The sequence below is a fragment of the Candidozyma duobushaemuli genome (assembly GCF_002926085.2).
Source record: "Candidozyma duobushaemuli strain B09383 chromosome Unknown D_B09383, whole genome shotgun sequence".
Lineage (NCBI taxonomy): Eukaryota > Fungi > Ascomycota > Pichiomycetes > Serinales > Metschnikowiaceae > Candidozyma > Candidozyma duobushaemuli.
In genome coordinates this window covers 1,345,028-1,361,356 of record NW_020289898.1, presented here as the reverse complement: position 1 = coordinate 1,361,356, position 16,329 = coordinate 1,345,028, and the positions used below count along the sequence as shown (strand labels likewise).

General features: G+C 48.8%; 3 protein-coding genes across 3 annotated transcripts; 1 reads left to right on the top strand and 2 right to left on the bottom strand. All coding sequences in view use genetic code 12, as the record gives it.

Moving 5' to 3' along the window:
* Nucleotides 1–493: 493 nt before the first annotated feature.
* Nucleotides 494–1,336, top strand: CXQ87_004171 (uncharacterized protein; the record flags this gene model as incomplete). Its single annotated transcript, XM_025482621.1, has 1 exon — nucleotides 494–1,336. The coding sequence occupies one exon, from the start codon at nucleotides 494–496 to the stop codon at nucleotides 1,334–1,336; it is 843 nt and encodes a 280-aa protein (XP_025337239.1).
* A 50-nt stretch (nucleotides 1,337–1,386) lies between these two features.
* ROA1 (Roa1p) lies at nucleotides 1,387–5,187 on the bottom strand (the record flags this gene model as incomplete). Its single annotated transcript, XM_025482620.1, has 1 exon — nucleotides 1,387–5,187. The coding sequence occupies one exon, from the start codon at nucleotides 5,185–5,187 to the stop codon at nucleotides 1,387–1,389; it is 3,801 nt and encodes a 1,266-aa protein (XP_025337238.1).
* A 6,754-nt stretch (nucleotides 5,188–11,941) lies between these two features.
* On the bottom strand, nucleotides 11,942–12,565 carry NRG1 (Nrg1p; the record flags this gene model as incomplete). Its single annotated transcript, XM_025482619.1, has 1 exon — nucleotides 11,942–12,565. One exon carries the CDS (start codon nucleotides 12,563–12,565, stop codon nucleotides 11,942–11,944), a length of 624 nt encoding a protein of 207 aa, XP_025337237.1.
* Between the last annotated feature and the right edge of the window lie 3,764 nt (nucleotides 12,566–16,329).

Below are 16,329 nucleotides of genomic sequence, written 5' to 3'. Positions count from 1 at the left end.
CACTAAACAAGCTAAGGTCTGCTTAGATAGTGCAACTTTTAGGCCAAGCGGCATGTTGAGATGAAGAAATAATGAGTGTGGTAGAACTGGGCTTTGGGCTAGTTCGTGGCTTTCTAGCTGGGGAGTGTATTGTCTATAGGCTTTTGAGTGTAGCTGAACGCAATCGGAAAGTGCCTTTAAAATTAAAATGAAACCGGAGAATGGTCATTTCAGAGATCTTGGGGACCCGACGATAATGACGTATTGTGATTTGGTGTTTGAGAGGCTTGGTTTGGGTGTTGTTGTCTTCTCAGATCAGCCATTGTTAGTCCTCATTGACCATTAGCACAAAAAGGAGATATGATTTCAAATATTCAACTTGGTATCAGATACCTTTGAATTTGTAAAACTGGACGATTTCATCAATATCCCTCGCCCTTCTCTAAATTCCCCCTCTTTGGTATACCCAAGTCCTCGCGAAATGGTTGCAAAAAGCACCAACCACTGCCTTGTCATGATCTTTTTGAAAACCGCCCCCTTTTTCTTCGTAGCCCTCTCCTCGGCTCTCTACGATCCGTCATCCGGTGCCGACTGGCGTCAACTCAAACCGACTTCTCCAAAACCACAGGGTGCCTTATCCTCCATTCCTTTCCCTGTGGGTATCGTCACAAAGGCGTTTGTATGGGTTGACGGCCGCTGGAAACCACCTTGTGACGATGAAGAAATTGAGATTTTGGAGGATGACGACTTGCCTACAAAGTGGGCAGATATCCACCAGATCGATGTGGGCCAGGTCTTGAGACCAGACTTGGTGGATGGACCTCCACAGAGAAAGCCCATTTTGCACGAGGAGCCAGAATATGACGAATCAGATTGTCCTGACGAGTTGGAGGAGCCTCCATTGCCTGATCCAGAATTGCCTTGTGACGAAGCTGATTTTGAAGACTTGGACCCCAACGACATAGTCGGTGGACCTGTGAGTGTTGTTCCAGAACATAGACTCCACAAGAGAGATAAGCGTTCCGAAACCTTCAACAGTCCTATCAAATTCTCCAGTTGCACTGAAGAAGATACGCTTGTCATGTACTTGGACAACGGTGTCTTGAGAGACCCAGAGAACAGAATCGGGCTGATTGTGGGAAATCACCAATTCCAGTTTGACGGACCTACTCCTCAGTATGGAGCTTTGTATGCTGCAGGGTGGCTGGTTACTCCAAATAGCCTTTTGAGTCTTGGAGACCAGACCACCTTTTTCCAGTGTCTGGCTGGAGATTTCCATAAAACCTACGATACTGCAATTCTGGACCAGTGTGTTCCAGTGCAATTGGAGGTGGTGAAGCTCGAATCCGAGTGCTAAGTACAACTCCCCATTAAATAAATATATTATCCTTTATCCGTCCCTATAGTCTATACAAAAAATCTGGCTCTAGTGTATGTGCAGCCAACGGCAACAATACGGTAGATCACCACACAGCCAATGAAGGCTCCGATGGCATTGCCCACCTGGGCATCAAGACCGTAGTAGTCAAGAACAGCCTGACCGGTGTTAAGCGAACAGTCAGCGGCACCCTCTCCACACTCAAACTCTTGGTTAGGGAAGGCCAAGTTGGTGCAGATTTCAACAGCGTATTTCGCTGGGTTGATATAGTTCCATCCTTGGAAGAATGGAGGCATGTGCAAGGACATTGTACCAGCCATGAAAATGGCAACCATGACAATGTTGGCCAAAACGTTGGTGGCCAAGCCCAAGTGTTCAAAGATACTCGTGCAAATGATACCCAATGAGTCACCACAGTTGGTGACAAGCGTGGATGTGAGAAGCATAGCAAAGAACATACCAGCGTTTCTTGGAAGGCCAATGCCAAAGACAACCAAGGCTGAGAAGAACACACATGGAACAAACTCGAAGGGGAGTTCCACAAGGAGGTAAGCAGCGTGGAACACCAAGGTGCCGTAGGCGGAGTCCTTGTATTCTTGATGGAAAAGATCTCTCTGGGTAGGGTAGATACTCAAGTTGTTGATCAAACCACAGAAGTACAAGTTAATCACACTTTGGGTAAGACCCAAACGGTCACTGATACCTTGAACGTTGTTCTTCAATGGAGCGAAGAAAATGGCGTAGATGGCACCAAGAGCACAAACTTGGAACACACGAGCAAACATGACATCAACCGATCTCAACGAGACGATGGTAGTTCTGTGGAGCACGGTCTTGAAAGCCATGAATGGAGGTGCACCAATCGGCTTGTACTTGGCGAGATCAATCTCATTCAATATCAAGGCTTCCTTCTCGCTGATCTGGTCCTCCTCCTTCCAGTTCTGGATCATGAAGTTGACTCTAGCCAAGGACTCCTCCTTAGACTCAGTAGATCTCTTCGAAACAGTATCCAAAACGTGGTCAGCAAAGTTAACATCCTGAGGGCATGGGTGGCCAAGCTTGTCGAAGTAACGAGGCATGACATCAACGTCACCGTTGTAAACAACGAAACCACCACGAGCAAGCAACACCATCGAGTCGAATTGCCAGAACATTTCCTTGCTGGGCTGGTGAATGGTCAGAATGATTGTGGTGCCTTGTTCAGCCAATTCGTGCAAAAGCGTGAGGATGGACTTAGAGGTAGCAACATCCAAACCAGAAGTAGGCTCGTCAAGGAACAAAATCTTGGGTCTGCCCAAAAGCTGGATAGCAATGGACACTCTTCTCTTCTCACCACCGGAGATACCCTTGACAGTGGCAGTTCCCACTGGAGTATCAGCACAGTCAACAAGACCAGTTTGTCTCAAAAGCAAAGCGATGATCGATGGGATTCTCAGGTGCTCTTCAACAGGCAAACGCAACTTAGCCTGGAAGTAAAGCGTCTCACGCACGGTCAATTGGGGAATTAACAAATTGTCGTGCTGAGTAACATAAGCTGCAATCTTGGAGAATTCAGAAGGCGAAACCTCAGTGTAGTTGTTCAAGAGGATGTTGCCGCTTCTGGAAAAGCTGGAGGTCTTGGGCAAACGGTCAGCCAAGAAGTTAAGGAATGTGGTCTTACCTCCACCAGAAGGACCCATGATCACGTTGACGGCATTGGCCTTGAAGTTGGCAGTCACATTGTCAAGCAAAACCCTGTCGACACGCTTAGCAAGGAGAGAACGAGATTCTCTGACCTTGACGGACAAGGTAATCTTCTTGACATTGATGGCAACACTGTCTCTAGCCACACGGTCTTTTTCTTCGCTGCAGTCGCTGGAAAACTCGTTGAGCTTTCTCTCGTCCTCCTCGTCACCACCAATTCTGTTCTTCTTCTTTTTAGCCACGGCCATGTCGTAGTTTCTAAAGCAGAGGCAAACACCAGATATGATGTTGAAGCCTATCCACCAAGCAACGAGGATACCAATAGGTTCACCGATCCAGTTCTGTGGGAATCCCAACATATTGAGCTGGTAGTTACCAGTGAACTCAAGACATCCTTCATCGCCTTCAGGGTATGGGCACTGTCCGTTCCAGTCAGTGTACTGGTTAGCAGTGAGAGCACCAAAAGCGTACCAGAAGTAGGCACAGTACTTGACCCAACGAACATAGACAGGCATAGTGGCAGCATTGACGAAGTAACCACATCCGGAGTTTTGAAGCTGGTAGAAAGCGTTCGAAATAAGGGCTGAAATGGAGAAGTCGGAGCCCAAGGTGAAGCAAAGAAAACCGGTGGAAAATGCAATCGCCGTAACAAGGAAAGCAATAGCATAGAAAATTCCGAAATGGTAAGGGTCATTCTGAGGGCCCTCGTAGTCTGGACCCAAACGCAAGCCCCACATAAAGTAGGTCACCACGGAAAACAAGAAAGACACAGGAATATCTTCAAGCAAAAGCTTACCCAAACGTCTGGAGATGACGAATCCAGGTATACTCACGCACCGTTCCTTATATTCTTTGAAGAAGAAAACACCATCGTGAGCCCAGAGTCTTTCAAGCTCCATGAGCAAAGGAGCAAAACCGAGCACCTCAACCACCACGTAAAGGGAAGAGGTGATCGATCTGATACCAGCCAAATCGGCAGGTGGTTTCCAGAACATCCAGCCGAGCACAATAGCCAAGGAGAGCGACATACCGTTAAGCGCAATCAAGGAGAAGTAATCTCTGTACGAGAGCTTGAATGTTCTTCTGGTAAGCACGTAGATCTCCTTCCAGAGAGGCAAGGGCTGTGTGGAGGAGAATTTCTTCAAGTTGCCCTTGAACTTGCTTTGTTCCTCGTTGGTGGTCAAAGAGAACTCCCTAGAGTGCTCCATACGCCAGGACTCCACAAGAGAGTCGACAATTCTAGATGTTCTGGCCTCCTCGGTGGCCGAACGGGTCAGTTTCACCGACATCGACATGAGTGTGTTGAAAGTTTGGAAGGAGTCAGCATCCTCAAGCTTTTCGACCACCTTCTTCTCGTGCAAACGTGCAAAGTACGCATTGGCATCGGCCAAGGCGTCACAGTAGATCAATCTTCCGCCACGAGCCAAAACGCAGAGTTTGTCGAAAAGAGCAGCAATCTCTGGACGAGGCTGGTGGATGGAAAGAATGATGGTAATGCCGATTTGGGGAGACGCCAAGGTCCTCAAGATGCGGACAAGCGTCAATGCAGAAGTGGTGTCGAGACCTGTGGTGGGTTCATCGAGGAAAAGCAACGAGGGTTTGTTGAGAAGCTGGATGGCCAAAGAAGTTCTTCTTTGCTCACCGCCCGAGAGGTTGATGTGGTTTGTGAAGGACTTGATAATCTCGTCAGCACGGTGGTTCAACATCAAAAGCAGCAAGAGCGACTCCACAAGCTCCTTTCTTTCAAACTGCGTGATTCCAGGCATCCGGAGCTCGGCCTGGTACATCAACGTTTCCTGAAGCGTAAGACCAGGCAAGAACACGTCCTCCTGTTGCATGTAAGCGGTGGTGATCTTCTTCCCACTGGCGGTTTCGTACTCGACCGAACCGGAGAAGCTCATGGTGGCATGGTGGACATTCAATCTCTGGGCCAAAACATTAAGGAGGGTTGTTTTGCCGGCACCGGAGCCGCCCATGATGGCCATGATGTTGTTTGTGGGGAGCTCAAAGGATACCCTGTCAAGAATGGGCACCACACCTGACTCCACATCTTTTGATTTGACAGTGACGGCGAGGTTGTTGACGTCCAAAGAGACTCTTTCGTTTTCAGGCACAAAGAGCGTCTGAGAGCCTGCTAACTCAGACATGCGGAAAAAAAAACGAATGGTTATGTGGAACACGGGTGTAGGATTAATTTATAATGCTCTTCTCGATGCCTGCAAGTGTCTGCAGAATTCCGTTCCGATGGCATAAGCGAAGAAAAGCTCACGGCCACGGCAACAACGCAAAAGATACGCCACACAATAGGACTTTATTTCAGAAGGGAGAGTTTTCCGTTTTGCAAATTAGCCTTTTTTTTTAAAAAAAAAAAAAAAAAAAAACTGAAAAGAATTTATTTCAAAAGTTTTGGTTCCTCGTGAGGTGCATGGTGGGCCCACCTCGCTCTAGAATCCCGATTGCCTGTGCAGCCTTAGACACCACAGCAGGGTACGACGAAAAGTGGCTTTTTTCCGTTGTGTGAGGCCAGGCTCGGCACGACTCGCCCCTGCTTGTCATTTTTGTGCCTCATTTGCTGAAAATGCTCAGTGCCAAAATTCCGGCGCAACTAACGGAATTTCGCATCTACCCCATGGGCTCCACACCACGATGACCGTTTGACTGAGTGGCTTTTGATTAGATTTTTTAGCAAATGGGTTCTTATCTCCGAAAGAGGCCCCTGAAGCTAAACTTCTTCGTCTATTGGGATCTGCCTACCGTTATTACGCAACGTGGCTATTGCGCTTTAGCCGCGCCGTAGTAGGGTCCACAAGGGTACATCAATGGGTGCAATTTAGCGAATTTCTCGCTTATTACATGCTTGCACAGCATGATGCGTTTTAGCAATTTTGATATTTCGCTTTTCGCAAAACGGGATCAGGGGAAAAGGTGACAAAGATGGTGTGGAGAAAAATGTGGATATCCTGGTTTGTGGCCCTTGCTGCAAATGTCTGCCTTTTCACAAGCAGTAGTTTCTGAGGGATTCGCGAGTTGATCGTGAGTCAGGGAATGGGAACTTCGGGAAAGGAGGGGTATGGAAGTTTCCAGGCCAAGTGTTTTCTTATTTGGGGAAGTTCCCGTGAAGTGCTTCAATTTTTTGATTTCCATTTCACCAACAGCGAACATCGCTTTTCTAGTTGCAGCCAATGAGCACCCAGCCCAGCACATTTTGCGGTGGTCGGCCCGAGGCTGAGTTGCTTGGATCTCTTGTTTCATAGTATTCTGGGTTTTATTGGCCAATTCTGGGCAGCGTTAGCTGGCTACTTTGTATTGTGGAACAACATTTTGATAATTTTGATAATTTGGCGTTGTGTTTTTGTCGGCTCAGATCTTGTCCTGGCTTTTTCCTCTGTCTTTCATTTTGTACGAGGCCTTGGGCCTGGATCTACGTGGTGATCAGGAGATACTGGCCAGGTAGTCCTCCAATGCACTCAAAGGCAGCAGGGCCAAGGGTTTTTTTCGAAATTGAAGGAGGTATATTCTTTTGGCTTATTGGAGACGTAGAATACGACTTGGGAATGAGACTTGTTGTGATGTAGGGCTCTATAAACTACGGCAAGATGGGTTTATAAAGCCTCTGCCTTTTTAGCACATTTGAAGGTTTCGAAGAGAAGAATGTTGGCAGATTATAGTTTTGCATGTATTGTGGTTCTTGACTCTGCAACTGGACGTAGTTTGGGCTGGGCGTCTCGGTTCACAACTTTTTCAGAAATTCCAGGAAACCATCTTTTGAGAGGAGCCAACCTTCAGCTCAAATCTGCTGGTCAAACCAAGGTAGCTTCCTTCACTTTCCACCAGGTAGGTCACAAAACGAGTATTATCTGAACGAAGAAGTCAAGTTCCTTTAAAGGCTACGCACGGAGTTGGCCAATCTTTGCAAATCTGATTCTTATTTGTAATTTGTGAGACACTTCGACATGTGTGGTGGTCATGGTTGCAGTTTAGCTTTGATGGTGTAGGGAACATGTTATGAACGATTGATACACGCTTGACACCAAGCGTGTTAGATATCAAGTATAGATGAGAAAGTTCCCCGCTAAAGCTAGTTTTCTGATTTGAACAAGGACAGAGGTGATACACGGTAACAGGAACTCCACTGTTTCTCAGATATCAGACGAGAGAACCGTTTTTGGGAATTTCCTGGTAACGTAAAAACAGATCACAACAAACTCTTTCTATGTTCAAGTATTTAAGTGCTATTAGACCTCATAGTTTAGGAGTTGAGGAATTTATATCTAGGTGTTATTCGTAATTTACTATGGGTGCATCCGAGCATCTTAACGATGGCTCAAAGTATGCCCTGTTTTGACCTCCCAAGCCTTTTACTGAAACTAAGCAAACATAAAAAAGAAAACTAGTGCATTTTGGAAGATGATTTTGATTTGACTAAAAAGACTGGTTGTAACTTCTACATGAGCATTTGATCACTAGGAAGACGCAGTTGGAGTTCGGTGATATTGCTTCTCAGAGTCTGTGAGGTCCAGTCTAAGTGACATGAGTAAGTGTCTCCTTATTCGATAAGTGGTTCTCCAGTCAGAGAGAAACATTGGAAATTGTTGATATTCTTGCAGGTCTCTTAGAATGGGCGTGGAGATCTATTAGTGCAAACAGGCGAATGTGTACGGATCGTAGATGGAATGTCAAATTTATCTCCTGCTACCAGGGCGGACGCTTCAAAAACACCTTGTTCAGCTGCATCGTTGCCTTGCATACTACTTTTCGACATGTATATCACCAGGAGACTCACAACAAAAATGATAGTGAGAGATACAGTCTAGGCTTATGCTCCTTACGTACAAACGAATCGACGAGATATGACTAGGAAGCTGAAATACTGACGGATGCAACTGACATGCTGGTATCGGCTTTTGAGTTTCGAGTTCCTACACCAAGCCCTTTAGTCAATGCTCTTACAGATATTCTAAAGCTTTCAGCGCCCAATGTACATGGGCGGGGCAAGGTCCATACGCAAATGCCAAGGTGTCCCAAAACTCGGCTGAAAACGACTCACTTCCCTTCAGGTGCCAGAAAAGCTTTGATTCACTCTTATCTAGATTGGGATATGCCAATACGAGTCGAAAGAAGGAAGAAGCCGCTTCTTTTTTGTCAGTCTTGATTGTTCATTCACTTACAAAGCCGTACATCGAACCAATTGTTGAAGCACTACTTCCACGCACAAAAGATCTCAGCTCATCTGTTGCTGCAGCTGCTTTCGAATCCAGTCCTCCAACATCCAACCATCTCGTAGCTGCTTCCTGTCGAAGTTTCCCTCAGGTTAGCAGAAGCTCGTTTAAACAGTTTTATGAGGTAAAGCGAATGATTAGAGGTCTCGGGCTGAAGTGGCCATAGCCGATTCTCAAACTTCAAATATGTAAAAAGTCCTTGTTGCTTAATTGAGACATACGAATTTGAAGCTTTTAGTGGGCCATTGGTAAACAGAACTGGCGAGGCGGGTCGACTTTCCTGTTAAATCCAGTTCATCACTCTCCTTCCAAAGGTCACACGAAACTGCCACCTTGACGTCCTCGAACTCGAGGTCTAAGCCATGTCTTGCAAGTTGTTCGATTAGCACGGGGTAAAATTCTGCCAAGCGATAGATGCATAGTGGAGCTGCTTGTTCTTCTGTCTCCTCTGTTTTCTGCTCATAGACAGCTCGAGCATTGAAACAAATTGGTGTCTCCCAGCATAATCTTCTCGTGAATCGCCTTGGACTGTGTGTTTTTGTCAGGATTCTCCACTACGTCGATGACTGTCTGGCACTGTTTCAATAGTCTCGTGAACAAACTAACTTTCCTCTCCATGTAGCGATATAAGCTATCGATGTGTCTGAGTTGCAGCCAACACACAATGCAGTGGCTTTCACGACTTCAAGGTCGAAAGCCAGAATAGGTAGAAACTCCGTGACAAACTGAAGATCTTTCGGAACAATGCCTCAATCCAGAACCTTCTCCGTGGCCTCTGAAACATCATCAACACCATGCACTGCAAACCGCCTACGCCCCAGTAAGTCCTCTTGCATGCACCCAAAAGCACCTATATAGGAAGCGGCCCGTCCACCATTATGGCTGCAAAACACCACATGCAAAACGCAAGAATCAAGGGGCGATTTTCCTCCGATCAGAGCGGCGGATCGCTCCACAGAAAACAAACGAAAATCGTCTGATCACGGAGAATAAGGCCGCACAGTTGATAGGTGCCCTGGTCAGCGTGGCTGGACCCTGGCAGGAACAAAGGGCACATAATCACTGCTCCTAACCGAGATCGTCAAGGCAGCGAAGCAGCGGGAACGGTCTCCGTGGCTCGCAACGGTGCAGAGAAAAGAGGGATTTTCCGGATTAACAGCGGCTGTAGGGGATAATGGAGGGTGGGGGCATGGGAAGACGGTTTTGGAAGATAGACCGGGAACAAAGGCAGATCTCAGGGGAAGAGGTGGTTAATTATTAATTCACGCTTGGGATCGGCGCTAGTTGGGTGGGTTTGTTTGGCTTTTTTGGCGGTTATTGTTGGTCTCGGCTTGTATCGGTTTCTTTTCCAGTGGAGTGGTGTTTGGTTGGTGATTGGATTGGAGGTTTTGGATTCAAGGCTGTGGGGCCCTGCCCATGCCATTGATGCCATTTTCAGAAAAGAATAAAAGTTCAATACGCTGCACACCCACGGTGGACCCTTATTTCAGGACCCTGGTCGTCTCCTCGGTTCCTCGGAATCCCGCCATATCTTCACTCATCTCCAACAAAACCAAGCACTTCCGGCCTCGAACCCACTTTCTAGCCGCAAACCAACTTTCTAGCGGCCCGTTGGGATTAACACTCGCGACTTGACAAGCACAACGGGCTGTTTTGCAGCCGCAGAATCGCCAATTTGCAGCCACTTTGTGCCACTTGCTCTCTGCAGCCTTTTCGTCAAGGGTCCATCTAAACAAGGCACGAAAATCGGATCTTCGGGAGGCGGCCCGTCGCGGGCGGCTGGTGAAACCTTAATTTTTGTGGACTCATCTGACGAGGCTGTTAAGCCAGGAAAAGAAACGAAAAAATAGCAAGGTCATTCTGGCTGCACAAAAAATAACACAAAAAAATAACACAAGAATGGAGTCACACAAGAATGGAATCACACAGAATGGAATCACACAGAATGGAATCACACAGAATGGCAGAAGGCAAGCCCGAAGCGGAACCAAACCCGATTTTCCCTGGCAACACTGTGGAATGGTCCCGTTCGGAAAACCAGACCACGGAAAAAGCATCCGTTGTGGCCGGGAAAAAGCCAGGAAAATTGCTTCAGCCGCCCCCACCCTCCTCCACGTCAAAAACCCTTGCTGCGTGGGTCATTTCTAGAAGATCCCTGCGGCAAGATCCGAGTAGAGGCTGATGTGGAAAGCGGGCCGTTGGCACTGAGTCAGACGACTAGAATGCCAGGCAAAACTTGACTTGCAACAAAAAGCTTCAGCAGCTTGACTTTCTCAAAATGCGGTGTAATCTGCGTCAGCCTTAGAATGCCTCGAACTCCTGAATGCCTCGAACTCCTGAATGCCTCGAACGCCTGAATGTCTCGAACGCCTGAATGCCTGGTCTGGAGTTTTGCCTGCTGCATTCCGCGCCTAGCCAAGAAGAGGTTGCGGCGGTTTCGGCGGCTTGCACGCACAGGCGGTGTGTTTCCAGAAGGTGTAGCTGAGCATCAACACCACAAAACTTCCACAAGACATTTTTTTCAAAAACGCCAACCCGATCTGTTTGGCCCCACGTCCCCAAAACCCGCTTTTTCGCTTCTCCTCGCCCGGACCCTGTGGCTTTAGCCGCCCAGCGCTGTACGGGCCTTACCTGCTGTAATGGTTTTGCAGCCACGCCGTGTGCTGACTACGACCCGCTGTGCGTGCTGGCGCTATCACTGGGCCTCTCCTCACGTACGGTGCTAAACAGGCGCCGAGACCGCCACCCTGCTTTCAGGGTTCACGCCGACGCAAGCAAGGTTTGGGGTCTCGGGAAGCGGGCGACTTTTCCGGGAGTGGCAGTATCCGGGTGCCCAGGGGTTTGACTTTCTGAAGTAAATTTAAGCTCAACGGCCTTTGCTGCATGGTGTCTCCGTGGTTGGCCGTTAGTTGCTTGGGGCTGATTTAGATCCGTTTTTTTATGGAATGCTCTCTTGCACCCAGTACGTTCAGCCTCCACTTCATGCTTTTTTTTTTTTTTTTTTTTTTCCCAAAATCACCCCCATGCTCCTCGTCTGCCAGTCCATCCTCCCGATATGCATATCGCCTAAAAGCTTTGCTGCTTCGAGGCTCCACTTGCCGCTATCCTGGGACCCTTTACGAACCCAGCAGACGCTGGCCAGGAAACAGCCGATCCACTTTTGCAGGCTTGTCCTTATCGAAATAAGCTTTGGAGCCCAGGCCATTCTCAGCTCGTTGGCCATTTTGAAGGAGCCTGCTCCTTGGCATTTTTGAATGGGCCTGCTCTTTTAAGTAAGCCTACTCCTTGACAATTTCAAATGGGACTTTGCTCCCTCACCATTGTTCAATGGTCCTACTCCATGGTCATTTTCAAATGGAAGTCTGCTTCATGACATTTTCGAAGAAGCCTGCTCCTCCATTTTAAATGTGCCTACTCCTTGACAATGTCAAATGGAAGCCTACTTCTCCATTTTAAATGGGCCTACTTCTCCATTTTGAATGGTCCTACTCACCATTTCAAATGGGCCTACTTCTCCATTTTGAATGGTCCTACTCACCATTTCAAATGGGCCTACTTCTCTATTTTGAATGGTCCTACTCACCATTTCAAATGGGCCTGACCATTCCAATTGATCTCCAAAAGGCCTACGCTACATCTCTTCATTCCTTTCGTGTCTTCATGTACACAGCGCCGGCACAGCCTAGCGCCTCTTGTTCTTTCCATTCAAGTGTGTCTTGTAATGTTGCATGCAATTGTCCTGGCGGGCAAATCGGGCTCCACAGTCGGCCCACGGGCAGACGTGCTTTCTCTCGCCCGTGTGGGTTCGGAAATGCCGGGCCAAGTGTCCCAGCGTCGTGAACAGCCGTCCACACGTTTTGCACATGTGCTTTCTCTTGCTCAGCATCCGGGGCTCTCTGAATTCCTCGGGCTTCACGTAGCCCAGGTTGGAGTTGTAGGAGCTCACCAGCGTCGCTGGAGTGATGGAGCTGGCCTGGCTCAGCGGCGTAACCAGCCCAGGCGACGCTAGAAGCGGAGGAGCATACATAAGCTGCTGATTTTGCGGAGGCTGGGTCAGACCCAAGGGCGAGCCCAGCGGCAGACCCTGGCGGGAGTCCATGTTTTCAAGCGGATGCTGGCGGTCCATTGGTAGCAGCGATAGTATGGCTGGACCCGGGATACTGGGTCTCTGGGGAACAGGAGCCATGCCAGGGTGGGGATGGAGAGCAGGAGGAAACGTCTGGTGATCCTGCTCGTACGCTAGCGACGAGACGAGTTCGGAGAAGGAGGGGAGCCTGGGGCCCTGGTTGATCCTCGTCACGAACATTGGTTTTTTAGGAGTCAATGCGGAGGGTGGTTTGAGGGATTGAAGCGGTGACTAGGTTTTAGTCACTGGACGGGAGCTTTTCAAGGGTGTTGATGTCAGCTGAGCGGAGCTTTTCGAAGGGTGTTGATGTCAGCTGAGCGGAGCTCAATTGAGAGATTGGAATAGTTTGTTGATGGTGGACCCTGAGAGGGATTGTTGGGTAGGGATGAGTGAAACACAGGTGAAACGCTGTCGAGTGGAATTGAGGGAGAAACGCCTTAGATCTAGAGGTTGCAAGGTATTTTTGGTGAAGGTGGAGGAAAAACGGTGGTAGATTGGGAACAGGGGACGGATCGGTGATATAAGGCAGGGACCGACAAATATTATAAGTGGTGTTTGTACAGCACAGACGGATGCCGGTAGAAGGCTTGGATACCGAAAAATATGGAGGTGCTGATATTATCTAGCGAGGTTGCACCACACAGCGCAGGTCGGAGCGGACAAAGGATGTGGAAGCGTGAGAATGACGCCTAGGAGCAGGTAACAATGGCTGCTTGTGGGAAAGACGATTTGCAGCGCAGCAGGGAAGAAAGCCTTGGGAAGGTTGTCGTGGTGGTGTCGGGGGACCCTGACCTATATATGTGAAAAGTGAGCCAGATGGAACTGCAGTATTGGAGAGACCGCAGGAGAACGGGCGGCTGGGACGATATGGTGCGGAGGGAAGGATGTTTCTTTTCGTGGCCAGGACCCGCTATGCGGGACCCGCCGTGCGTCGGGACGCGTGTGAGCAGCGCACCGCATGTATTGTTACATGCGGGCGCATTGTATGCATGCTGCTGCTGCTGTGTTACTACCGCCGCCGCCGCTGCTGCTGCGGCCAGCACTGTTAGTCCGGCCTGCGCTGCCGGGCTGCAGCACGCACGATACTGCTGCACCTGCCCTTGCTTGGGGTTCTTTTGATTCGCCCGGCATTGCGCCTCACCCATACAGGAACCCTGGTCCTCTACCCTCCGCTACCCAAAAAAATGTACCCTTCCTACTAGCAACCACGCTGGAGATACATCCTAAAGTGGAACATTTCCGGTTATGATGCCATGGCCACGCTTGTCCTGCAGGACCGGCCCTGGTCTCCAAACCTGTGCCTCCAGCTTGTCCTGTCTAAGCCTTTTCTACCGTCCCGTGCATCTCCATTCCTACTCGACGGTGACCAAAAAAAGGGTTCTTTTTCTTTACTTGCTTGTAGTGGTTGTCATGTAGCCAGCAGCACTGCTCCCTGGCTCTGCTTATGCTCTCACACCGACGTCATCCACCCTGATGGCCTCGGCCTCTACTTCGTCAAAGCAGGCGAATTTCTCGTCTTCGGTGCATTGGATTCTTCGGGCCACATTTCCGATTCTGCCCCGCGTGTGGCGTCCCACCAACGGGCAAACCAAAAAAAAAAAAAAAATAAAAAAAAAACTCTCGAGATACAAACTGTAGGTTCGAACGTTTTGTTGATGGAGGGTCTGATGCAGAAACCTGTCGTCAGACGCAAAAAGTATGAGGTCAAGAAGGTGGAGGACACCGAAGCGAGGCAGGGTCGAGGCGTGAGTCCGTTAGAGATAAGGATGTGGGGTAAATGGTTGACGAGAAATCAGGTAGTACGAGAAAAGCAGTAGCATGAGAACCAGTAGCGTTCGTGAAATGGTAATTCTCGGTAGGAAAGGTCTCATGGTGCAGAGGACAAGTTGAATTTTAGACTCGATGTTCGATCGTAAAATGGACTCCACGGCTCCTTCCTGCCCCAATTGTGCCTCATTACCTCCCTAAATGCTCTTTCTTCCAGGATAGTCCTGCCGCCCAATTGATCAGGCCAGATTATGCGCTACTGTTGGTGTGGAGCCCAAGCGCTGCTGGCCTTTGTACGTCAAAGTAACAGCAGCCTGGGCACCCATGGGGAAATAGCGGTGCTGGAAAATAACGCAATTCTACCTTGCCTACGTCCCTGTCCTGGAATTTCAAGAACGCCTCCTGCCTTTTTCTGGCTACTGCCATCACCTGTGGCGACGCACCATTCTTGAAAAAGAAACTGCCGCACCCGCCGGGGTCTTCTATTTTCTCGTTCTATCTTCCTGACCAATCCAGCACCACTTACGATTGCACACCTGCCGCCTCCATGATTTAAGCTTTAAGCGAGACCCCTATCTCTCTCGCCCGTCCCCCGTCCGTTCTGCAACGCTGTAGGCCAACGGTCATCATACGACAAACTTGCGTGGTGGGTCGGACTAAAAACGAAAAAAAGCCGAGAAAGGATGCTTGCAAGCCGCACCTTGAACCCGTCTAGTAAATGCTGGCCCAATGCTCATTACTCCTTCTACAGCCCATGCGCATGCCAAAAAGCTTTCCCAAGCGCATGCGTATTGTAGAACAAAAAAATGCTCACCAGCAGCAGTGGAACACGGGTGCTCCTTTCTAGACATGGCATCAGTTTCACTCCATAGTGGGCGTACTGCACACAATCTGAAACGTGAACCATCCCGCGTCAGACATTGCATACTCTCACGTAACAACTCCGCGTAAAACAAATACAGAAGCATACGCCTAACAGAAGCCATCTAGGCAGAGCGTGCAGCTCACCGTAGAAGCACCAGCGCCACCCCCTCACTGGATCCGGATTTACCGAGATATGTCCGACAATCGAGGGTCCCTCTCTTTAGAAGCATGGCAGGGATCGGCGGTGCACCGCACCGCAGAATAAGCGAAGTCTCTCTCAGTAGTCTCTCACTTTCTCTCTCTTAATTTTTTAAGAGACTTATTTCGGTACACTATCTGGGGCCATATGCGCTCTGCTGCCCAGGGGTCTTCCGGAGATGTGTTGCAAAATGCCGCCAAGAAGCTCGCACCTGCTGCATTCGAAAAAAAAAAAAAATCAGCACTCCTGTCTAGCGGCGATAAAGACACCGTCGGTGCTTAGCAACTTGACACAAAACGAGTGCCTTTCAAAGACCTACGTCGCCGAGAGATCCCTTTTGCGTGATGCCCTGACCAGAAAAATTGCACAAAGTCCCCAGCCCCACGTCTTCTCGGAAAAATCATGTAAAAGTGGGACGATCTGGCGCCTAGACCCGTGACCCAAGACCCCGTATTGATGATCGTCGGGTGTTTTATGTCACAGGAAGACTAAGCACTTGGCTTTTTGTTTGAGCTAGAAAGGGGGGATTTAGGCTTGCTCCATTGGGGAACATATAATGCGAGGAATTTTTTTTTTTTTTTTTTTTTTTTTTTTTCTTTTTGGGGTTTAAATAAAAAAAAAAAAAAGCCAAGCAATAATTACGCTTCTCTGCTGGGCCCCTCCTCACTTCGCTAGTGTTATCCTGGGGGAAAATTCACTGTCCATGTACGTGAACACGCGAGTGAGGCTTCCTGCAGGAGTGATGCGCCGGGCTCATCTTAGTCCGCATTCTTCACCGCCTCGGGTTTAGGGCCCAACTAGGCCTGACAGGGACGCCCTCTGCAGGTCTGGGTGCAGGCCCACAATCGGATCAGCACATGTACCCAGCGAAGCGACAAGTCTCTCAAAAATTTTAAAGAGGCTTCCGAAAAGTGTGGCATTTTGGTTGGTAAAACACAGGTGTCATGAATTTCTTCACGTACATAACACTATCACGCTGGGCGGCTAACTTAGATCATTCCTACCTGCGGCACAGCTTTTGATCATCGTACCTGTAGCGCTTCTAACAGCATCCTCGAGGTCCCCGATAGGTCCCCGGAGGTACAGCAGGTGAAACAGGCATCTTTTTTCGCTG